At 40.2% G+C, this 24,776-nt stretch overlaps 1 protein-coding gene across 4 annotated transcripts in view; it reads left to right on the forward strand.

The window, feature by feature from the left end:
* Positions 1 to 24,776, forward strand: part of PCSK5 (proprotein convertase subtilisin/kexin type 5) — a 161,271-nt gene that overhangs the window by 78,628 nt on the left and 57,867 nt on the right. For all 4 annotated transcript variants that reach the window (XM_079996045.1, XM_079996047.1, XM_079996048.1 and 1 more), the window contains exons 6-8: positions 4,823 to 4,911; positions 11,165 to 11,337; positions 23,453 to 23,665. In XM_079996045.1, coding sequence (XP_079852171.1) covers positions 4,823 to 4,911; positions 11,165 to 11,337; positions 23,453 to 23,665 — 475 coding nt within the window. The remainder of the gene's footprint in view (positions 1 to 4,822; positions 4,912 to 11,164; positions 11,338 to 23,452; positions 23,666 to 24,776) is intronic.

Here is a 24,776-nt window from a genome sequence, read left to right on the forward strand (position 1 = left end):
TAATTATGAATAAAGGCTTATTTATTTATTTATTATTTCTATTTTAAAAATCACTTTGAATTTGTGGGTACAGAAAGGTCTGAACTCCTTTCCCAATCATACTTCATGGTTGGTGATGGTGGGGAATTAGGGCAAAATACTACTGAAGCTTTTCCCAATGCCTTCCAGCTGGTGGCTCTCATTCTCTTCTTTCGCACGGTTCCTAGAATGACGCTGTGTGATGTAGCATTGTCCTGATGAGGGGTTTGGGGGCAGCAGGGGAGCTCCCCTAGAATCCCTCTTCAGAGTAGCATGGGGCCATCTTGTAGTGTTGCTCCTGGAGGCTTGGGCGACTGCCAGCTGCAGGAAGGGAGCGAATTTAGCTCCATTCCCCACCTGCCTCTCTCCAAAGTGGTGCAAATGCACACGTGTTTCAGCTTCTATATTTTGGGAGTAATTGTTTTGCTTTCAAAGGCAGCCACATCAAGTCTGGCACCATTGCAAAGGCTTAAGGCTCCCCTGTTCCTACACCATAAGCTCCTAGTCTGCATCAACATCTCCTAGTCTCATCATGTTGGCAATTTGGGAGGGGGGGACCTGCGTTGAGGGCAGAACTGCATAGTTAAGGTCATGTCTAGTTTGGCTCTCCTTTACATCTGGTGGAAATAAAAGATTATCTTAAAAGAGTGAAGAATGGTCAGCATATATGTGGGACTGAAAAGCAGTTCTGCTTATTAAATTCTATATTGGATTAGATTTTTTTTAATATTAAAAAATCTGGTAGAAGTATGCTCTGTAAACAGGCTAACTGTGTATAATGAAAGGATGAATGTTAAGGTCAGGTAGTTGAGACAGCAAAAATTACACCTTGACTTTCTGCCTAGACTAAAATCTTACACAAACGCAAAATGGATCAGGTTTCTTTTTTTCTTTTTAATTAAACATTTTGAGAGCAACCTGGCAATACATTCTGTAACAAGTGAGGTAGTTATTATACATAATACATGAATGTGTCACCTAGTTATTCTATGAGATTTCCCAGGTCCTGAGCGTCTTCATCTCAGAATAACTCTGCTGATCTGTTGCATCAGCCTACATTCTGACATAAACAGACCCAAGTAACCGAAGAGGTTGGGTTGCTTTTACCATCAGTGCATAGTGAGAACTAACCTAAGGTTACCAGGGTTTCCCAGGGACAGTCCCCGGATTTACAAATCACTCCCCATACAAAATCCATTGAAGTTGAAAAGTGTCCCTGGATTCATTGGAAAAAATATGGTAACCTTAAACTAACCTATGAAGGAAAAGGTTGTAATGCGTAGAGTTCAGAGGACAAAAATAGCATCAGTACTTTTTTAAACAATATATTTCTGAGATAACTGTTGAAAAAGTATTGGTGCTAAGAACATATGAAGAAAATGGCTTTAAAACACCTTATGGCATTCTGCCTGTAAAGCTATGTAGGCCCGGCCCTGACCTGCACCTAGCCAATCTAGCACACTGATTATGGAATTCATTGCTATGAGATGTGATGGTCATTCACTTAGATAGCTTTAAAATGGGACAATGACTGGATAGTACCTCTAAATTCAGAAGCAGCCTGCCTGTGAATACCAGTGACTTGGGAACACAAGCATCTGGTTGGCATTAGGAAACAGGATGGTGAACAAAATAAACCCTGGATGTGTTCTAGCAGGGCTCTCCTTTTGTTCATAGCTGAGAGATCATTTGAGAATGCTATGCTACTGCTCTGAGCAACTCGAGGGAAACATTGCACAAATAAGTTCATACTTATCTTTTTAATGCTTTTAGAAATGTGAGTTTTTGTACTGTTGGGTAGTAACATATCTTGGTTACATGATGCTAATATGTTACTCATGTGTGACAATTTATCATCCTCTCAGAATTGTTTTCCTACTGCTAAAATCCCCCCCCCATTTTAGTATTCATTTTCAGAATACTTCAATGGGTTTGTTAGCATTAAGCAACATTGAAAAATAAAGATAATTGCAAACAACAGAGATTAATCAAGCAGAAAATTTTATAAACATGGATTTCAGAATTGAACATAATAAAAGGCTTAAAATGCCAGTAAAATTATAATATTTATTACTTTGGAAAGCACCAAAATCTCAATTATAAAAACAAATATAAAGTGATTATATGCAATTCATTTTCATACATAAAATATTTAACTAAAAGTTTTGCAATTTTGTTAAATGGGGAGGTGTTATGCTTTTATAGATGCATGAATACGTTGCTCATGTTTTAAAACAATACTAACTAGACATAACTAGTTCTTTGATGTGACAAATATGAAGGGCTCTTATATTCTCTGTGCTTTCCAAAATATCTTCTCACAAGTTTTGGTTCAGTATCACTGTAGTCCAGTAAGTCTCTGTTGTTTCTTATACTGATTCATTGCAGAGGGACTTATTGTTAAACTCCTCTCAAAATTGTAGCTCTGGGAGAGGAATAGAGATCTCCTAACAGCTCTTAGCCCCCTTAACAAGCTGCTGCTCCCAGTATTCTTTGGGGAAAGCCGTGTCAGTTTAAAGGGGTATCATAGCACTTTAAATATATGATGTGAATGTGGTCTACATGTGAAAACTGTATACCAGGTCAAGAAGACACAAGGGCCTCTTTAGTATATCATGTTCCACAGTATGAATGCTTAAAATAGGATATGGAGTTGTTTCATAGTTATAATAAACCATGATTTCCAGAACTCCAGTGTTAACAAAGATCTAAAGGTAAGGTAAAGGTACCCCTGCCCGTACGGGCCAGTCTTGACAGACTCTGGGGTTGTGCGCCCATCTCACTTAAGAGGCCAGGGGCCAGCGCTGTCCGGAGACACTTCCGGGTCACGTGGCCAGCGTGACATCACTGCTCTGGCCAGAGCCAGAGCCAGAGCCAGAGCCGCACACGGAAACGCCGTTTACCTTCCCGCTGGTAAGCGGTCACTATTTATCTACTTGCACCCGGAGGTGCTTTCGAACTGCTAGGTTGGCAGGCGCTGGGACCGAGCAGCGGGAGCGCACCCCGCCGCAGGGATTCGAACCGCCGACCTTTCGATCGGCAAGCCCTAGGCGCTGAGGCTTTAACCCACAGCGCCACCTGCGTCCCAAACAAACATCTATGTTGGTGCAAAAACCACCACCAAGGTCACTTAGACAGCTGGTTATCTGATTGTCTGCTATCTATAATTAATTAAGTTTATATACCACCCATCATCCAAAGATCACAGGGCAGTTCACAGCATAAAAAGCCAAAATGAGAACACAAAATACATAGGAAAACAAAAACAAACCAATATCCCCCCCCCCGACAAATTTAAAAGACCATAGAATGTTAATCAGCACATTTCAGAGAATATTTTTCACCTGGCACCTAAAGACAGATAATGAAAGTGCAAGTGAGTCTCCCTGGAGAAAGTTTTCCACAAATGGGGAGCCACCACAGAAAAGGCTTGCTCTTGTGTTCCCACTCCCAGGGCCTTTTGTGGAGGAAACACATGAAGAAGGGCCTCCCTTGATGATTGCAAGGTTTGGATAGGTTCATATGGAGAAGGGGGCCCTTGAGGTATTGCAGTCCTGGGCCATTTAAGGCTTTATAGGCCAAAACCTGTGCTTCAGATTGGGCCCAGAAACCAATTGGCAGCCAGTGCCATTGAGCCACAATCAGTGTAATATGTCCAGCACACCCACTGCTACACCTGCCGATGTAAAGGAAAAGTAGAGCTGTGTGCCATCATATTGCTGACAATGTACTCCAAAATTCTGGATAACCCAACTCAGCAGTTCCATGTAAATGTTAAGCATTGTATGTGATAAAACTGAACCCCAAGAAAACTCATATTGAAGAGCCCTCCCCAAGCACCGGCCTCTGGAAATGGCCATCCAAATAGGACCAGAACCACTGCAAAGCTGTGCCACCCATCCTTAACTCGGGCAGCTGCTCCAGAAGGATACCATGGCTGATGGCACTGAAAGCCACAGAGAGATTGAGTAGAATGAACAGGGACATATTTCTCCTGTCTCTCTCTTGACAGAGGCTATCATACAGGGTGATTAAAGCAGTTTCTGGGCCAAAATCGGACCTAAACCTCAATTGCAATGGATCCAGAAAACAGTTTCCTCCGAGTGTGCATAGATCAGGTCTTTGACCATTCACTTAAGAACCTTGTCCAAGAAGGGGAGATTAACAATTCAGCAGTAGTTATTTTGAAGAGTTCCTGTTCAGGGCCACAGGTGCTCTTTGATACACACAGGAAGAAGTACTTTTACATAGTCTCTGTTGAAATGAAAGGGTGACTTTGTAGGCTTGGAACTCTGCACAGTGGTACTTCCCTGCCCATAAGAAGCCAGTGGGTTGAAAAGGAGGAGGCTGCAAGTAAGACCAAGGGGCACGGAAGTGTTCATAGCCGTATTTATTATAGATTGAAGTGCTTTTTAAAATTTATAATGATGGTGTCCTAAAAGCATCTGCTTAAGATGTGTGATACTTTTTAAAGTTTGATATCAATTCCATATGTTCTTAGAACATGCTGTGTTCGTGCTGCACTTGTCTAAACATGTTGATTAAAAGCAAAATCATAATTTTGGTTACTGGGTTTGACATCATTGGAATGATAAGGATTATGACTAAGCAGCAGTGCCTGAAGCAAAAGTTTAAATGAATTCTAAACATACATGGTGGTGTGTATATATATTTAAAGTGCATGTTTCAGACTGGGGCATCTTACACATAGCAGCTGAAGATGAACACAATCAATGGTATTAAATACAATCTCTCTCTTAGTGGTTAATAGTACTTATATTAAAATATCCGTCTATTCCTATAGGCATGGAACCCGTTGTGCTGGAGAAGTAGCAGCTAGTGCAAACAACTCACACTGCATAGTTGGAATTGCATATAATGCCAGAATTGGAGGTAAGTGTAACTGTTGTCTATGATTAATGTAAAAACCTAAGAGCAGAATCATAAGCAGGCTTGTTCAGAAATAAGCCAGACGAGGGAGAGAAAACACTCTAAAGCTAGACACAGTGCAGCCAATCGATGGGATAAGGCTGCTGCCTCAGGCAGTGGAAGCCCTCAAGGCGGCACCCCACCTGCCCCACCAATTTTGGGTGAGATTTAGCGGTGTGTGAAAAGACTCACCTGGAATCAGTGCCGATGCTGTCAGTGGAGGTGGTGGAGAGGGCGGTGCAGGCAGCAGTGGCAGAGCAGCACTTCCTGTTTCATCTCAAGTGGTGAAATGGGACATGACGTCCCTGGCTAGACATGAGATTTGTTCAAGGTGTATTTTGGATGGGGCCATGAGGCAGGGTCAAGCACCCACCTCAGGCAGCGGAAGTGCGAGAGGTGGCGCTGTGCCAGCTCCACTGCTTCTACTGTCAGTGCGGGGTGTGTTCCGATATGTGGCGTTGCTGCTCATTTCCCTGCCCCCAGATGGAGAAGCCAAGCGGCAAAGCTTTGAGGAGTGCCCCAGATCCTGCCAAGTTCAGCAGGAGCCAAGGCATTCCTTTGCCCCATGTTGCCACTCCACTCTCCCCCCAGGCAGAGGGTGGGGAGAGAAACCGAGCGGCAAAGTTTTGAGGAGCCCTCCGGCTCCCACCACGTTCGATGAGAGGTGGGGTGCAGTGGCGGCCATGGTGGGGGCACAGGTGGCCAAATGGGATGGGCTATGCTTGGTCAGGGGCACTGTTTCTATAAGCACATCTCAAATGCAAAACCTATGATAATGTTGTTATAATATATGTTGTTATAATATATCATTATATGCTACCAACTATTGTTGGAAATTAGTTCTTTGGCTAGATGGATTGTTGACATGGCCCAGTGAGGCAGTTTCCGCTAGTACATGGGTTCAATCCACACATACTAAACCGACCTACCTATGGCTTAGCACGAATGAGCATATGTCCAGTTTCCCTGAATGGAGGATGGAGCTACTCCGCCTTTGATCTTTCTGCTGCCATACCATCCACACATGGCTAAGTAATGGTTTGGCTTAGCATCACGTACATGAGAACTGGATTAATGTTTGCCTGTGTTGTTTTTTACAGCCCTAGTCCATCCAAATGTTTTAACAGCTAGATTGTTGCTTTGTTGCTGTTTCTGAAGTTACAGTGGAATTTAAATTATTTGTTATTTGCTAGGCTGAATCTCAGTTAGAGGACAATTCCTGAGTTATGGTGAACAAATTTAGATAGTCTATCCAGATAGTTACAAGGGGGTTGGACTCGATGGCCCTTGTGGTCTCTTCCAACTCTATGATTCTATGATTTCTGTTTCTTAAGTCTAAAAGTCAATGTTATGGGACATGCCCGGCTGCCATTAAAAATAGTGATCCTGTTTCTCCTCCTATAATTCCCAAGGATACAACATTGTGTTGCAAGTTGTTATCACACCCTATGCTTCCTCAGTTTCATAAGCAACAGTCAATGAAGTGAAACAGGAGCATGGAATCGCATCTTCATGAGTTTTTTATGTTATAGGGGAATAGGATATACAGACTTGTTCTTTTTTGTAGTAGCTGCACATCCTCTGCAATTTATAGTACCAGCCTACTGTTCTTGGCTTAAAGTCAGTAATTTTAAGTGAAATTCTTTATTTCAACATTTTCAGGTGTTTTTCCCCCCCTTTCATTATTCGGCTCAATAATGCCACTTTAATCTTAGTATTTCAGCTAATACTGAAGGAAGAAAATAGCATTGTTGTTACCTAGCTAAGTTCTACATTGAGTAGACCCATTGAAATTAATAGACCTACGTTACTTAAATCTATAAATTTCAGTAGGTATGACAAATGTTGAATACAACCCATTTTATGAATAACAATAATCTGTTAAAACCTGTGAACAAACTTGTGCTTGATGTTGCCAGAACCAGATTTCACTGTCTCAAGCTTAACTGGCTGATAGACAATTAAGATTTTCCTGTTACCAGAAACCCAAAATGTTTTGAAGAATGGTCTGTTATTGGAAAAACAAACAGTATGTTGGAGATTGTCCGTCAGGGTATAACTATTTGAAATATTCAATGAAGAATCTTTTAGCACCTTAAAAAATAGTAATTAATAAACTATTTTCAGAGGCTACAGTTATTTTATTTACTCTGTTTATATAACAGCCCATAACTGGAGATCTCCAGGAAGCTCACAAAGGAGAGAGAGAAAATGTACAGCGCAATAACACTATAACATATTAATTCAAAACACAAAACACAATATAAAACTTAAAGTAAGAGGCTTATGTGTTATTTAAAAGGCCCAAGTGAACAGAAAAGTCTTCACCTTGTGCTGAAAAGACCAACAGGATTGTGCCAGGCAATCCAGTTAAATAATGCCAGCATCGTTTTCCTGCATCTCCACTTAAAGCTTTTCTAGGCTGAATGCTTGGAAGGAACTTTTCTTGGGTCCTTGGCCTGCCGCTGCCAGACCAGACAGTGCAGACCAATGGTGTGACGCAGCAGCGGGCAGCTTCCTATATTCATAACTTGCTTGCTCTGATTATTTACGTCCTTAAGATAAAAGTAAAAGGATTGCGACCTGAATTAATGTTTGTTCTTTTTCATAAAGTAAATTTCACAGTGAGATCAGTATTTGGACAAGTGTGACCTCGCAAAGCATGAGCAGTTTTGTTTCGAATCAATTAGAAGGGGGGGGGGAGACTTTTTCAATAGAACAGCCAGGCTTGGGTTAAGAACTGAATAAACACTCAAGTTAATTCATAGCAAAGATGGGAACAAAGCTGTTATGTTTTATAATTAAAAGATGCTAATTTGGTTTATAAATAGAAACATTTATAACTTGCAGGTTGTCGAGACATGGTATGCTGTCTGGTTTAAGTTGAATCTCTGCTCTGGCAGAATAATAGAAACTGCATTTTAGAAAACAATATTGAGAGTCCTCAGCTCATATTAGATCCAAATATGATGCCACTCTTTGAATGAAGGCACGTTTTATATAAGCAATGAATTGGATTCATGTATGGTTCTCCAAGGGACGCAGGTGGCGCTGTGGGTTAAAGCCTCAGCACCTAGGACTTGCCGATCGAAAGGTCGGCGGTTCGAATCCCTGCGGCGGGGTGCGCTCCCGCTGCTCGGTCCCAGCGCCTGCCAACCTAGCAGTTCGAAAGCACCTCCGGGTGCAAGTAGATAAATAGGGACCGCTTACCAGCGGGAAGGTAAACGGCGTTTCCGTGTGCGGCTCTGGCTCGCCAGAGCAGCGATGTCACGCTGGCCATGTGACCCGGAAGTGTCTCCGGACAGCGCTGGCCCCCGGCCTCTTAAGTGAGATGGGCGCACAACCCCAGAGTCTGTCAAGACTGGCCCGTACGGGCAGGGGTACCTTTACCCTTTACCTTTATGGTTCTCCAAGCCTCCCCGTCAGCTTCTCTATGTAAACAATCTCCTGGCAGTGTGCAGTATCTCCAGTGTCAAATGCCATCCTCCACCTGCCTGCTAAGTTCCTAGGCTAGGGTTTTGCTCTGTGTCCCATCACTGTCCAAAGTCTTTGGACTGTGTTGCTCCAGGAGCCATCCCTAACTCCTTCCCTGCCTGCTTTTAGGTGTCAGGGCTGTTTAGGCAAGCATATGAGCCAGATAATGGCTGGGTGGTCTGGCACTTCCGTTCTTCGGCTGATGCTTTAGTTTACGCCTTTGATATAGTGATTACTCTTATGTGATTTATTGTATTGCATTTTAAGTATTGTGAGCAGTCTTACATCCCCTTTATAGATAAAAAGGCAAGGGATATATTTAGAAAATAAGTAAATGCCTCAAAGATAAAGAAACTGGAATTCTGTGGGTATATATAAATGTGGAAGAGGTGCCCATTTCTGAAGTGTATGCTAAATTGCAGCAATACAGAGAGGTCTGTTCTTGAATTATTGGTTGCTGTTAATTTATCCTTGGTTACTGATTAGTTTTGCTATGGAGTGAAGACATTACACAGAGTGTAATGAAGAGGCTGCGAAGAGCCATGTGTTTGTTAATAAACATGGAATGCCTCTCCTGATGTGAATCTGCAACTGAGACTCTTCTCCACATCGCTTTTTGGAGGGAGGCATAAAAGAAGAAATAGGTGGTTAAATATGTGGTTAGTTGGTTGGAAACCTTTTGTGTAGCAAGTGGCTAACAAGTTTAATAAATAGTTGTATCAATAATAAATAAGGTCAAGAAACCATATGGTAAAAAACTTTCCCATATAGTATATATATATATATATCTAACACTATTCTAAACTGGCAATCCCAGGGTGGCGTACAATAATAACAACACAATGTAATACAATACCAGCAAAACATACCACACCATAGGCCACTTCTTTTCTGAACACACTTCATCAGGTGACATCACTCAAATAAAGGCCTCAGTGGAATTCACCTTATATCTATCTATGCTTCAAGAATGAATCAAGCTAAGAATGAATCAAGCTCAGTTAGGCATAGTTAGGCTTGAACATAGCGGGACTTACTTCTGAGTAAACATGGATAGGGTCTGTGAACAATAGACACAGATACATGAAAGGAAACAGACAGCAAACAGAACAAACATCCTCACACTTGCATACACACAAGGCTGGTGTCAGGAGTTGTCATTGTGGGGCAGCCCCCTAGCCTTGGGCTGCTTGGAAGGATTGGTTCCACCCTTCCTGCCTTCTTTCCCCTGTGCTGTGCCATGCCACCAACAGTGTCGCCTATACTACAGCCAGCAGCTGGTGATATTAACTAGCCTGCCCAAGCAGGCGAGTGAACAGTAATGTCTGCCCATAGATGGAGGGTAAGGAAGCAAGTGGTAGCTGCTGCTCCAGTCCTAGTGAGCGGCAATGGCAGCTAAGTGCTGTTCACTTGCTTTCTCCCTTCCTCTGGGTGGCAGCTGCTGTGGTGGCTCATCATCACCCACCTGCCTAGGGTGTGGAGGGAGAGTGGCAGTAGCAAACAATGGTGTCGTGGGCACTGCTTGCCCTCTGTCCGGTGGAGGAAGAGGGGGAAACACCAGCACCACCTTGGTGACAGTGAGGCAGGCCATGGGGAGACATTGCAGAGAGACCTCCCCCCCAAATATATATATATATATATATATATATATATATATATATATATATATATAGTAAATTTTTATTGTTATAGAATTTTTCATATTTTGATATTAATCACATTTGCTTTGGAATGTTGTTGTTAGTTGCTTTGGGCTTCGTTTTGCAAGGAAAAGCAGGGCACCAATATGAAATGAAAGAGAGAGGAGAGAGAAATAGAGAATCTGGACTTAGCCCTATGTACACATACATAAGATTCATGTACATAAGAGGAAACAAAACCTCACACCATGAGGTGGAACTCAGCGGGCCTGCTTCTCACTGCCCCTACTATTCCTGCTTCTTTCACCACCAATGGTCTTTGTGCCAAGGCCTGAGTGTGCCCTCCTGAGATTGAGAATATACCATTTCTGTCACCATCAAGAGAGTTTTCCAGGTTCTGACACAGAAATAATTCCACACTACCTGGTTTAGCTCTCCAAGTGGGATTTGAATGGCAGTGGGGTGAAATGGTGGAGGTAACGGTAGTTACCTAGAGGGAAGTGCTGTAGACTCTGCCAGCAACAGGAGATCACCTTCCATATCAGCAGGGAGATTTCAGCAGAAGGCATTCTAGTGATCCAGGACTCAGGTAAACAGCAGCTCTCCCCTTCCCTTGAACAGTCTCTTTAGCAAGCAGCTCAAAGGAACTTAGGGGCACCGTATGCTGGCTTCCTCACCCCACTTATCCTTCCTTTCAGATGGATGATTGGCATGTTCATCGTGAACTGAGGCCAATTAAAAATGTATTATAATTTGTTTCCACACCATTACTTTCTGGAAAAACCCTTTTTTATTTTTTTTAAAATGTGTTTTGTTTGAAAATGGCCATTTAAAAAACATTAAATAGATAGAATCCTGTGAAAACAAGTAATCCAAAGACTTCATTTGAGCATAAAAATGCTCAAATGCTATTTATCTTTGGTTTATTTTGTTTATTAATAAAATAAAAAAACACATTGTCAAGCAGAACATGAAATACGAACAGTAACAAAGCTTTTTGGCCCAAAGTATGTTTGAGTCAGTTAAAAACACCAACCATTTCCCCCCCACCAATGTGCTTCAGTATGTCCATTGTCATACAATTTGCCATTTTTCTTTTCAAGGAGTACGGATGCTAGATGGTGATGTTACAGACATGGTAGAAGCAAAATCACTTAGCCTCAATCCCCAGCACATACACATCTACAGTGCTAGCTGGGGCCCCGATGATGATGGGAAGACAGTTGATGGACCTGCTTCTTTAACGCGCCAGGCCTTTGAGAATGGCGTCAGAACGGTATGTTTGTACACACACATCCTCTGTTTGTGCATTTGGAAAAGAAGAAAAATAAAGTAATATAGTAAGATAATGAAAAATAGATAATGTGGTACATTCTATGGTACCTGGTTTTGCTGAAACCAGGGGTAGGAGGAATCCATTGGTTCTGTTCCATAATTTTCCTGAACTAATTACTGAAAAATCCAGACATTATGAAGTACAAATGAATTGCACACTGATTACATAGTCAGCATTCCAGAAACTAGAGGCCTCTGAGCATGCCCAGGCAGCTTGGCATCATAGGAAATGAGAGTGACCTTGGGAAAAGTTCCTGCAATTAAAAATATTTGGCAGCTTGCTTGTCAGAGATTGGGTCCTCCATGTTCCTCTGGCAGAATCATTTTGGAGGAAAGAAGGTCTGATGTCTCTTGTTCAAGCCACACTGCGGGCCTGAGTGTATCTCAGCACCTTTCCTTTCATTCTGAAAGACGCAGCATGCACGGTAGCATGCTAGCCAAACAGGAGGCTCTCACTCTGTGGCCTCCTCTGTCCTACCTGCTAAGGACTACAGTCTCCATAGATTTCTAGAGAAACACTTAATTTCTAATCTTAATTTCAGAATCTTCCATAGCTACCTTCACAAATAGTATTCATTAAGGGGTTATCTTACTGTGACTGGCTGCATGGTTGCCCATGTCCTAGCGTTAGGCATGTGTCCTGAACATCCGAATATTGGCATGAACATTTGAAGGGAAGCTTTACATGAGTAGCTTCTTGTATAAAGGCTTCCTCATGACTGGGACTCTGTAATCAAATTCTGATAGTGTTGAAGGCTACACGCAAGCAGTCACTCACACATAGGCCCCCTTCCCATAGACATCTGTGCCAATATGTGGCTATCCCTGGGGCAGAGCAGGGGCACAGCCCTGCTCCTCAGTAATTCTATGACGACCTTCATGTGCATAGGACTTGAAAGGGCTTACATGTGGGGCATGAATGATAGAAGTAAAAACAAATGGATATAAAATCTCAGATAAAACCGGAAGGGCTGGGGGCTCCCTTTCATTGTAGTGTTTCAAAACAATAATGCTCTCTATTCATACATTTGCAAACTCAAATGAATGGAGTAACCAAGATTGGAAGTGATTAACTTGCTGAATTTCAACATCATGTTTATATTTTAAAGCCACAGAGATTGCAAGCTCCCTTTGTTGCAGCAATCTGAAATCATTGTATCTTCTGTTCAAAAGAGCAGAAAGCAAGTTAAGTTAGTTAAGTTTTTAAATTTTGAGAATCCTGTGTTTTGGGGGGGAGGACCAATCCTATGCTTTTTGAAATCTGCATTTCAGGCAAAGATTCAACAGGTACCATTTTCCTTCCTGACTCTACAGCAAATGGAATTGTTACTGTGGAAGTTCATTATTTAAGCCAGTGGTGGGGAACTTTATATATACTGTATTTATAAATTTTTAATGGATTTTACAATTTAACATTCAACACATTTATCATATAAAAGAAATGTGGTGGGAACTTTTGGCCCTCAAGATGTTAGAAGACTCCAACTCCAGTCAACCACAGCCAACATTGCCAGTATACAGGGATGTTAGAATATTTAGTCCAACAACATCTGGAGGTTTCCAGTTCCACATAACTCACCCAGCCAAACATGATCTATAATGCTAAAGTACATATCCCAACACATATTTATTGAGGCCTTTGTTATTCCTGTTGAAACCAGCGGGCTAATGCACAACTAACTCTGCATGGTCTTGGAATGCAAGTCTCTTAAAGATCTTTTCAATTCATTTTCTGGCCAAGTAAGCACTTCTCTTTTTGTTCCTTCTAGCTTAAACTGACTAATTCAACTCCCTTTTCACTGTATCTTTGGGAAAACATGCCATATGAATTGGGCTTCATGTTCCTTTAAATTCTGCCAGTTGGATTATAGTACTTGGATTTTAAAAGGAGCCAGGAGCAGTGTTTTCTAAAAATATTATTTTTTTATAATTTATTTGTATATTAAAAAAATAAACTCATACAGTAAAGGTAAAGGGTCCCCTAACCATTAGGTCCAGTTGTGACCGACTCTGGGGTTGCGCCGCTCATCTTGCTTTATTGGCCAAGGGAGCCGGCGTACAGCTTCTGGGTCATGTGGTCAGCAGGACTAAGCAGTGCACGGAAACGCCGTTTACCTTCCCGCTATTTATTTACTTGCACTTTGACGTGCTTTTGAACTGCTAGGTTGGCAGGAGCAGGGACCGAGGAACGGGATCTCACCCTGTCGCGGGGATTCGAACCACCAACCTTCTGATCAGCAAGTCCTAGGCTCTGTGGTTTAACCCACAGCGCCACCCGCGTCAAAAAAACTTGTACAGTATTGACACACTACATGAATACTCAGAAGCAAGCCAAACTGAGTTCAATAGCTCCCAGGTAAATGTGCATAAGTGGGTTTGCGGTTTAGACTGCAATTCTGGGCACATTTACCCCTTACGCAGGACTGCACTATAAATTCAGATTTTAAACTTATCTCCATTTCCATACTCATCAATTGATCAACTGCTTTTTTTCCTCTTAATCTTATTTAAAACAAAGATAAAACAACTACATACAAACAGAGAATCATCTCTGAATACTTCATAGAGCTTTGTCAAAGTGTGTATGCTAAAATCATTACAAATCTTAACAAACACCAAATGATACATAATAACCTCCATCACTTGAACTATTGTCCACAACTAAAAAGATATGTATTGTATTTATTTCACAGATGTATATTCCACCTACCTTCCATTATGAAATTCATTGTGTCGTCCATTAGGTCCTTAGGGAGTTCCCTTTCAGGCACTGACTCAGACACAGACCTTCTCAGCTTCAGCCCTTTTACTGCTCTTTCCATTCTGAACTTTAGAAATCTTTCCAGAAATGATGCAATTTGGATGAAGCATTAATGCATGGATATATTAATGCATCCATTGTTTTATTATTCATTCATTGTTACTTCAATACTCATTCTTTATGTATAGCAGATCTGAGAAGGAACCACCACATTTTCTTCCAGATCTTGCACTTGGGCTGGTGTTTTGGGAAAGATCCCAAGGGAAATTGTGGATTTTTTTAAAAAAAGTTTTTTTGCTTTTATGTTCTTCCTTTTCCATGTCCCGTGGCTACCAATTTGTGCCTAATAGCCACAATGTTGTTTTTGTGAGAGTACTCTCTAATGTGGAATGCCATCACTTCTTCTGTTGTTGCTGCCCATGGCAGCCAGTTTGTGCTGGCGCCCACAATGCTTTTATCAAGATACAAGTACTGGTCTAAACATTTACACCTGTTTTTTAAAAAAATCTCCATTGGACATGGTCAGTTATGTACTAACTGACATATTGCCAGCCGCAGAGCTAAGTCAATGTTTTCTGCAACAGAAGCCTTGCAACAGAATTCTGCTGTTTGTATCATCTGTACGTTTAAACAGGACCCAATACATTATGATGACAGCTCAAGGCAGTAGATTTTCTGTGCCCAAGGGACATGGTTCTTGTCTTTCAAAGGAGCTCTATTTCCTTTTATTTACATTTTCCTTGCCTTGAGGTTTTCATAAAGAAAAGTAGGAAGTAAACTTTAATTAGCTGTTTGCATTCGCAGAAGTGGTAGCATACCTTATAAAGAGAAAATAGCCAGGAAACTGTAGTGCCGGGGAGTTTGAACATGGAAGACTCCATGTTTTTACTCTGTGAGCAAAAAGTACTTTGTTGTCAAAGGTAAAGTTGTAAAGCATCCAGGAAAAAAACCCAGTTCTGGTTGGTTCTGTGAAGAAACATATATTAAAAGCTCCTATGCAACTGTGGCTATAGAATACTACCCAACTTTTTCAGGTCAATAACTGGGCTGCGTGTCTTCCATGCTGCATTCCTGGGCGAGTCACGTTACCCATGCCATGATCTCACCCTGAAAAAGCACTTTTTGTGATATTGCAACACTCACAATGGCCACCATGATTTTTTTTAAAAAATACATGGCTAGCTTGTTACTTTCCTCCTTCCTTCCTATTCCCTTTGTGTGCCCAGGTGGAGACCCCCCAACCCCAGGCGACACCCAGGTGGAATAATGGCTCGTGACAACATGTTATGGGATAAAAATTGGCCTGGCCAGAATGTTTCCTTGCACTGGGATAACGTCACTTGCTTGAGTGCATAGCAATGCAGAGCATTGGTGGGGAACCTGTGGGCCTCTAAATGCCACAGGACTACATCTCCCATCAGCCTTGACCCTTGGCCTGGCTGGGGCTGACAGGAGCTGAAGCTGCAGTATAACTCAGTCAGTACAGTAGGAGACTCTTTGATCTCAGGGTTGTGGGTTCAAGCCCTACCTTGGGTGAAAGATTCCTGCGTTGCAGAGGGGTTCGGACTAGATGACCCTCAGGATCCCTTCCAACTCTACAGTTCTATGATTCTATTAATCCTGCATTGAAGATATAAGTAAGATCCAGAATATACAAAAATAGGTATGATAAAAATTATTACGAGTTAGGTGGGAACACCAGCTTGTCCCTTTATACCCTACTGCTGTGATATTCTAAAGAAAAATAACTTTCTTTAGTTTGCTGAGACTTAAACTTCATGCTCTGTGATTTTTAGAAAAATTAGGATTTCACTTCTGCATTTTAATGCATCATATTTGTGAAGTACTTCCACACAAAGTGTGCTGATTGTCCATGACTGATGCTCATTGTGAGTTACAGATAGGTAGCCGTGTTGGTCTGCCATAGTCAAAACAAAATAATTTTTTTTTTCCTTCCAGTAGCACCTTAAAGACCAACTAAGTTAGTTCTTGGTATGAGCTTTCGTGTGCATGCACACTTCTTCAGATACACTGAAGAAGTGTGTATCTGAAGAAGTGTGCATGCACACGAAAGCTCATACCAAGAACTAACTTAGTTGGTCTTTAAGGTGCTACTGGAAGGAAAAAAATTCTTATTTTGTTTTGCTCATTGTGAGGACATTCTGATATCATAAAGCCAAATGTAATTACCTATAAAATACCATGAACCAGATGCCTAGTGGGTTGAGCTACAACTATATGACCTAATTTTGGCCACCCAAAGACCAGAACATATCCAGTATAAAAGAGAGCTGATACTTCTCAAAATGTCCAGTGTGCAGCGTCTAAGAAAGGTCAGAGTAAACAAACGGAACTCTTTCAGGACCCAAGGCAGTTCACAGCATAAATTAAACAGATACCATTGAAAACATGCAATAAATATAAATATAAATATTGAAAACCAGTTTGATAAGTAACCCTATTAAAAACAGCATTAGAGTATGGTGCTGATAACACAAAGGTTGCATGTTCGACTCCCATATGGGACAGCTGCAGATTCCTGCACTGAAATGCTTTTGATTCACTGGCTACATTTGAAGTCCCGGTACCTGTGGGAGTGTTAATTCTTCCCAGCAAACTTGTGAGTAACTATTATCTTAACTGCTTTTGTTGTGCTGCATTGTTAATAGGGCTCTGAGCTATTTATAATGTTCATAGTGGATAAACTTCTGTATGCTTTATGTATTTATGGAAAATATTCCCCAATATACATGTTTTTTAAAACCATTGCTATGGAAAAAACCTCACAGAGGACTGAGGATCCTTTTGCAAATGCTGACAGTGATGCGTGATATCACAACGACAGAGCTCTGAATCACATATCCTTGTTTAGACATGGTGGGAACAAACAGATTTCTTTTCATATGTCTGCACTGTCTGCATACAAAGGAGGGAGCAGAGTTGAAGGTGCATGTAGAAGGGGGGTACTGAATCTCCCCCTCCCTCACCTTATCTCCCCCCCCCCCCCACATCTGCTGCTCTGGCCTCCTTAATCTGTTGTTTCTTCATTGCACTTATATACCACCTTTCCTGCAAGGGAAATGTTGACACAAAATATTATCTGATGGAGCCTGGGCTTCCCTATTTTCCCTACCCTTGGTGGGTGTGAGGCTGTTCCAAAGCTTCTCTCAGGCTGTTGGTGTTCCATAAAAGAGCTGATGGTTCTGTGCTCCTTAGCCTGGGCTCACTGACTTCTCTGATTTCACCTACATTTCTCTTCTCCAGTAACAGAGGCAGAGCTAGGAAACGGGGAAGCAGAAACTCCCCTCTCACCGACCTTCCCTTCCGCTCTAGGAATTGGCAGCTGTATTGCAGCTGTTAACACTTGTGGAACCTCCAAGCAGAGAGCAAGGAGAGGCACTTGGCCTGTGGGGTATGCATCAAGTGGGGCAAGGAGATGGCACTTAAGCTGCACCCAGCTGTTGCTTTTCCTCTTCAGGTTGCACGCAAATTAGCAGTTCTGGTGGGCAATCAGTCCTAACCCTATCACAATTACGCAGGTGGGTGTGTTGATTTTATTTTTTATTATTATTATTTTTTCTTTTTTAATGATATTTATTAAGTTTCACAAAATATAACAAACTTCGAGACAACAAACAACAAACATCAGAAATACAAACAATATCAAAAAACATAAAAAACAAAAACATACAGAAGATTCAACATAATAATAGAAGAAACATTAAAAGAAAACTCTGGTTCGTTCTAATAGTCTTCAAAACCTTATTTTCCTTGCTTCCTCCCGCCTTCCCTTCTTGTATTCCACTTTAAAAAATTTTTCAGCAAGCTCATTCAAATTCGTTTTATCCTTTATCTTTCCCTTTATACTCTTCCTTATCCTAATCACTGGAACCCCATCATTTCATTTTAAATGGGACCATGGCCTGCACAGTGTGGCCTTCGCTGAAATTATCTCAGAGCTGGAAATCAGTTCAAAGAGTCAAAGTACATCTTACAGTGGACCACTATTAATTCATGGGTACTATTTTACCTAGCATTGTTTTAGAAACATTATGTTATTTTGACATTGCATTTACAGAAACTATAGCCAAAGCCAAAACGTCAGGTTTTTAGAAAATTAAAGCTATTTTTGTGGAATAGGTTTTTAAATTATTTAGCTAGCCAAATGATAATGCTGTACAAGCTGCATACTTAGCAAGGCTAGCTAGATCTGCATACTCATGAAGTACTGCACAGTTCTAGCATAGCATATCACACTTAATGTAATGGAGAATGGGAGGACAGGCTCTGAAACCTAAATCAGACACCTTGGCTTTTTGCCTGGGTCGGCACAGTGGCCTCCTTCTTGTTCCCAATACACCATTCTCTTACGTGAGCTGGATGAGAGCCAAAATGTTTGATGGACATTAATGATCAGATGTTGTGCTGCTGAGTCTCTTGTGAGAACTCTGCTTGGTGCCTCCCCTCTCATCATCACTGCCCCCTTTCATCTCTCTCGCTTCACCAACTTTGGCATTGGAGTGTGTGTTCAAAGTGTTGATAGGAACAGAAGGCGCTCTTACAATCACAAAACAACTGTCAATCTTCTGAAGGCGGAGGAAGGATTTTTAATTATTCAGAAATAAGTTGTTTTTTTAATAGAAACAAGAGTCCAAAGCATCAGTCTAAAGGGTAACAATTGTATTTTATGAATTCTAACTGCTCAGTAGTAGGCTGTGGTCCTAAGCACTGGATGTTATGGACATTTTCCAACTAAGTGTACTTAGTCCTGCTTCCAAAGTAAATTGTATGTTGTTGTTTTTAGTGTTGGCATTGGTTGCCTACCAGGAAATAAGCTTCCTTTATTTCCCCGTGAAACCTATAGGCATGGGATTTGCAAGAATAAAATATTGTGCATTTTTCTAAACCCTTTCATTGGGCCGTCTTAAGGATGACCAAAGAATGTTCAGCAAACTATTACAATACTGCGTTTCCCTCTATATTGTTTTCTATACAGAAGTAATAATACCCACCCACCTTATTTTTGTCACTTCACATATTCTGCACAGCTGAATTGTTGTTGTTTCTTTTGTCCCCCTTCCATTTTCTGTACCTTCTACAGTCTCAAATCACTGTGTGATATCACAGGAGGCAGCTTTTTAATTACTTCTATTGCCTGCTCATCTTGTCATTGGCATATTATGGAGAGGCACAGACAGTGGAGAAAAAGTAAATGAATCAGCCACTCTGTCCATTTCTATACTGCTCTCATGTCCAATTACTCTATGTTCAAGATACAGGTTCTCTAAAATTTCAGTTCACTGTCTTAGAAGCTTTTGATAAATGATGTTAAATGAGTTAACATAAAACTGAAGTAAGTGTATTCTGGAATCCCCGCTTATATGTGGGGTCTGTTCCTGGATGCCACAGGTGTCAGCCCCTTCCATTCCACCCCGTTCTGCCCTGCCTCCTTTTGGTGCTGAAAAAGTGCACATGTGCACAGTTGAGCACAATTTGAACACACACAATTGGAAGTTGTGTGTATACAAGCACATTCTTGAAGAGATAAATATGGTTTTTATATATAGGTATGCACACATTTGAGCATTTATGCACTTATTATTATTTATTTATTGCTTTTCTCTAAAAAGCTCAGGATGGCAGACCATGGTTTCCCCCCTTACACAACAACCCTGTGGGGTAGATTTGCCCAAGAGGCAGTCACTGGCTCAGTATCACCCAGTGATCTTCATGGCCAAATGGGGATTTTAACCCTGGTTTCCTAGGTCCTAGTCTGACATTCTAAATACTGCAGCACAGTGGCTTCTGACTGGGACATGCATCAGTTGATTCCATCACAGAAGAATTCACAGAATGTACTGTAGTGTTCAAAATGATTAAGGTACATTGGTACCTCGGTTTAAGAACAGTCCAGTTTAAGAACGATTCAGTTTACGAACTCTGCAAAACCAGAAATAGTGTCCCATTTTGAGAACTTTACCTTGGTCTAAGATAATTATTCAGTGGGTCTGCTCTGTGACTTAAGCAAATTATCACCCTTAAAAAAATCTTTATCACAATCTACGTTGAAGATATTTACCGTAATACAACCAAATGTGAATATAAGGTTGTATTCAAGATCTCAGAGCATCTATCTAGTGACAGAAATGTTCAGAAATACTTCTCTCTTGGGGAGGAAAGCTAGGCTACTACTAATACTAACAGCTTGAATTGTTAGCCAGAGTGAAAATACACAATATGTGGTTATGTTGCTGACTTTATTGTGTTTGGGAAAGTAAAATGTCTTGCATTCCACAGGTTCCGATTTCAGATTCCAGCCAGCAGCAGCTTTTGTTTTCTTATGTTTTCACTGTTAAATACTAATTATAGCTCTTTGGGGAATAGCTTGAAGCTGTTCTGGCTGTTATTCTAAAGTAAAGCAAAATTCTGAGTTACTACATAGCCTGTTATGATACTTCAGCATATTCATGCCAATTTATGCATTTAAAATCCATCCTCTACAAGAGTCTAGAATAAAAATGCTCCTTAAAATCCTAGACAATATTTTTGTTTTTTAACTTGGCACCTTTCTCATTTTTTCCTCTATTAAAAGCAAGAAAATAGCAACTGATTCAGATACATTCATACCATTTATTTTAAATAAAATTTATGAAGCTTGCAAAAGCTTGTCTTCTGTGACTATAGATACCAGCCAATAAATAGCTGTGGCAACACAATTTACTATGAACCAGAAACCATTAAGCTGACTTTGTGCAGGAATAGAGACTGGGGAGACAAGGAAAAACCTAATGTACATTCTGGGCTCTATACAACATATGAGTGTCTTAAGATCCTCTTTACCCTTCAGTTTCACCAATAGGTTCTTGTTGGTTGTATCAGAGTTCTTAGCATTTGAAAATTGTGGCGGAAACAGGATATAAACTGCTTAACTAGCAAAACTCATTACCAGTACTGTATTTCTGGAAGGAACCAAAAAGTGGTATAATCCCCAGCCAATTAGGCCAGAAGAAAAATTATCTCTGAACTCTGCAGAGCTGAATAATACCAAATACAACAAGAAACACTCTATATCCAAGAGATTATATTTTGGGATTTGACATGGCAAGATGTGCTTTCAGATTTGCCTGTAGATAACAGTTCATTCCCTCCAAACTTGCATTCAAGGCCAGTGAGAAATTAGCACCAGTCAATCATGGAAAATGTCTCACTGTGTTAATAGCCTGTTGATGGAAGAAAAATGTAGCTTAGAGTTATACGGTGTTGACTTTAAGTATTTGGTTTTCATCACATCACCTAAAATAAAATTAATAAACTCTTGCCTAAATCAGCACCATCACATTTCTCTGACTGACAGGTCTGCTGAATGTGAACTGAAGTTAGTTAATGAGTCTTTCTTTACTTCCCCCCCCCCTTCCCTTCTTTCTTTAGTCAGTTCAACAGTGACCAAATTGGCTGGGAGAAAGAAAACTAAATCTTAAATGGTAGGAAATATACAGGAAGACAGAATCAGTGACCTGGAGAGATTAGAACAGAAGAAGCTGTGGGCAACAGCAGGCAATTTGGTACTAATAATTTTGTAATCCAAAAAGAGGAAATTAACCACACAGATAGCAAAGACAATAGAATCCAAACCTTTGGTTTTTTTAAAGGTTATATTTCATGTCTTTAATTTTTAAATGATACATTTGTGGAGAGAAATTATAGATGGTAATTAGTATGAGATCAGAATGTAGGAAGTGGTCTTTCTTTAGAAATAGCAAAGATTTTTAATCGTTCCTTGAAAGAGATCAGTGAGTTGAAAAACAGATCATAGCAGAGAGCTGTGAATTAAAATAATTTCACATTCACATGGAAGATACAAATGCTCAGATTTGAATGATGAATTGGGAATAGTATGTGTTTTCTATAGTGCTAATTGAATTGCAATGCTTAATTGTGTACTGTACCTCATACACAGAAACCTCAGTCCAGCTAAAGTTAGTTGAAACTAGCTTATTCCATTGGTTTCCATGGGATTTACGGTAAATGGAAGAAATTGTATACAGTCAGAGTAAGTAGCCAAAGCATATCAAAATACTTCCTTCCTTCACTAAACCTTTATTAGGCATTGCAAATATAAGCCATCATAAAACATCCATATATAAAGTTTTAAGATATATACAAATAAACAACTATGAAAAATATGTAATAACAAGGATTTTCATAGGAGTTTCTTCCTGCTAAATAGTGCCATTTACTTATATTATTTACCTGGATGAAAAATCTAAACTTACCAGGGAAAAGAACAAATAGGTTTTTCCAAAGGCTGTTCTATCTTAGACCATTGTCTCATACTTACACATTTGGTTGAAAAATATAGACTTCAAAACAAGTCCAAGATTTATTCAGTTTTCACAGATTTTCATGGTGCCTTTGAATCAGTTGATTATGTGATATTGTGGAAGAAGCTTGTAGAGTTAGGAAGCAATCAACACTTGCTGATCTTAATACAGAATTTATATCCCTTTAACATCTGCCAGATCAAACATAGTGTCAAAGGTCACCTCAATTCCGACATTCCTAATACGAAAGATGTAAAACAAGGGTGCATTCTTGCCCCTTTTCTTTTTAATTTATTTTTATCAGATCTTCCAGAGCACGTTGAAAAAATAGAATCAAATGCCCCCAATATCAATCAAATCCCTGTCCCACTGTTACTGTATGCAAATGATATGGCCTTAGTATCACTGACGACAATAGCTCTGAAATGTCTTCTATTCTCCCTGGTTTCCTATTGTGAAACCAATAAACTCTCAATAAATTATGAGAAGACAAAAATTCTGGTCTTCTCTAATTCTTGGAAATTTGAGAAATGGAAAATAAGAGGACAAGAAATCCAGCAAGTAAAGATGCACAGATATCTTGGAATTTTATGCTCTCAGAGATAATAAAGGTACACTTCAAATCCTATATGAATGATCAATAGCAATTAAGATGTAAATTAGATTTTAAACCAGAAATATTTGTTCCATTCTGTCTGGGCCAGTTCAGGTGCTTAAAATTAGGCAGTCTCCCACCATTTGCTCAGCTCTCCTCCAGGCCAGTTATTCTGGGGGAAAGAGAGTGGGCTGCAGTGGTAATCAAGCTATATATTGGTTTCAGGGAATATTCTATCCTGACCCCACGTATGTGGGAGGAACCCATTTAACTCAGTAGGACTTGTTTATGGGGAGAAAGATATAGGATTGTGCTGTAAGGGATACTTACATGCTTACTAAATTGCATTAACTACCCTTTCCCTACTTATTTCAAATAGGGCCGAAACAGCTTGGGTTCCATTTATGTCTGGGCTTCTGGAAATGGTGGAAGGAGTAAGGACCATTGTTCCTGTGATGGCTACACCAATAGCATCTACACAATCTCCATCAGCAGCACAGCTGAAAGTGGGCGGAAACCTTGGTATCTGGAAGAATGTGCATCTACACTTGCCACAACTTACAGCAGCGGAGAATCCTATGACAGGAAAATAGTATGTAATATTTTCAACACTATCAAAGCATGTTTTTAACTCATCTTGTGGGAAAGGAAAGTATATCAACTAAGGCTTTATGCAGATGAATATATTTTTTGAGCTAGAAAATTTTGCTCAGAACACCAGGCACATTCAAAGGAGTAGAAAATCAGTGCTTATATTTCTAAGCCACTTTGTGCAAGCAAAAATTGGTTTGCACAAACAAGCAAAACTGGTTTGCACAAAAGTCAAATAAACAAAACGAAACAAAAACACCTGATCATCATCCTATTGAAGGAAAAAATCCTGTTCAGTTCTTTTACTATTTTTCCATCATCCTTAAAAATTTGTCCCAACATTTTCTCCTTTTCAGTCTCTTGCTACTTACTAATAAGGAGTTAAGGTCAGCTGTTTTTCAAAATATTGTCTATCATTTCTTCTAGTAATCTGGGATATTAACCATCTCTCCTGGAAATTTTGCTGTTTTCAAATGATTAATTTAAAGACAAATTCTGAGGTAATTCATCATTCCAGTAATATTTCTATTCATATCTACTTTTTTAATGTATCTCTGTGTGGCTTACTTCCTTCGTCTCATTGATATATAATAATAATAATAGGAAAACAGATTATTCAGTTCCCCAGTAAATCATATTCCTCTGATGAAATTTCTCATCATCTTGTTGTGGGTCCTTTGGTTCATGGTAAGATATTTTATATCCTCCTCTTGTGCAATGCTGGTGTTTTCCAGTTCCTGTGTCTTTGGAAACATGATTTAATTTAGAGCACATTGCTTCCTGAGAATAGGTAAGTTAGTAGGTAAGGCTTTCTGATACATACCACCTGAATCTCTAACACACCATACTTGGAGCAATTTGTGTTTTAAAATTATTTAATAATACTACAGCTGAAAGTGTTGGTTGCCTTGCTGAGAGTCCCATGTGGGGTCTAATGCATATTCAGGCTTTCTCATAGCAAGGGCTTCCATAATAGCTATTGTAATATATTGTTGCCCCCCCCCCATTCCTAATCTCCCAGTGGTGTGAGATTCATGTTTCCTTCAGAATGAGGCACAGGAAAGACTTTGGTGTCTTTGTGATATATGGTTTATTTACACATATGTACATGT

The sequence above is a fragment of the Podarcis cretensis genome, assembly GCF_951804945.1.
Source record: "Podarcis cretensis genome assembly, chromosome: 11".
NCBI classification, from domain to species: Eukaryota; Metazoa; Chordata; class Lepidosauria; order Squamata; family Lacertidae; genus Podarcis; species Podarcis cretensis.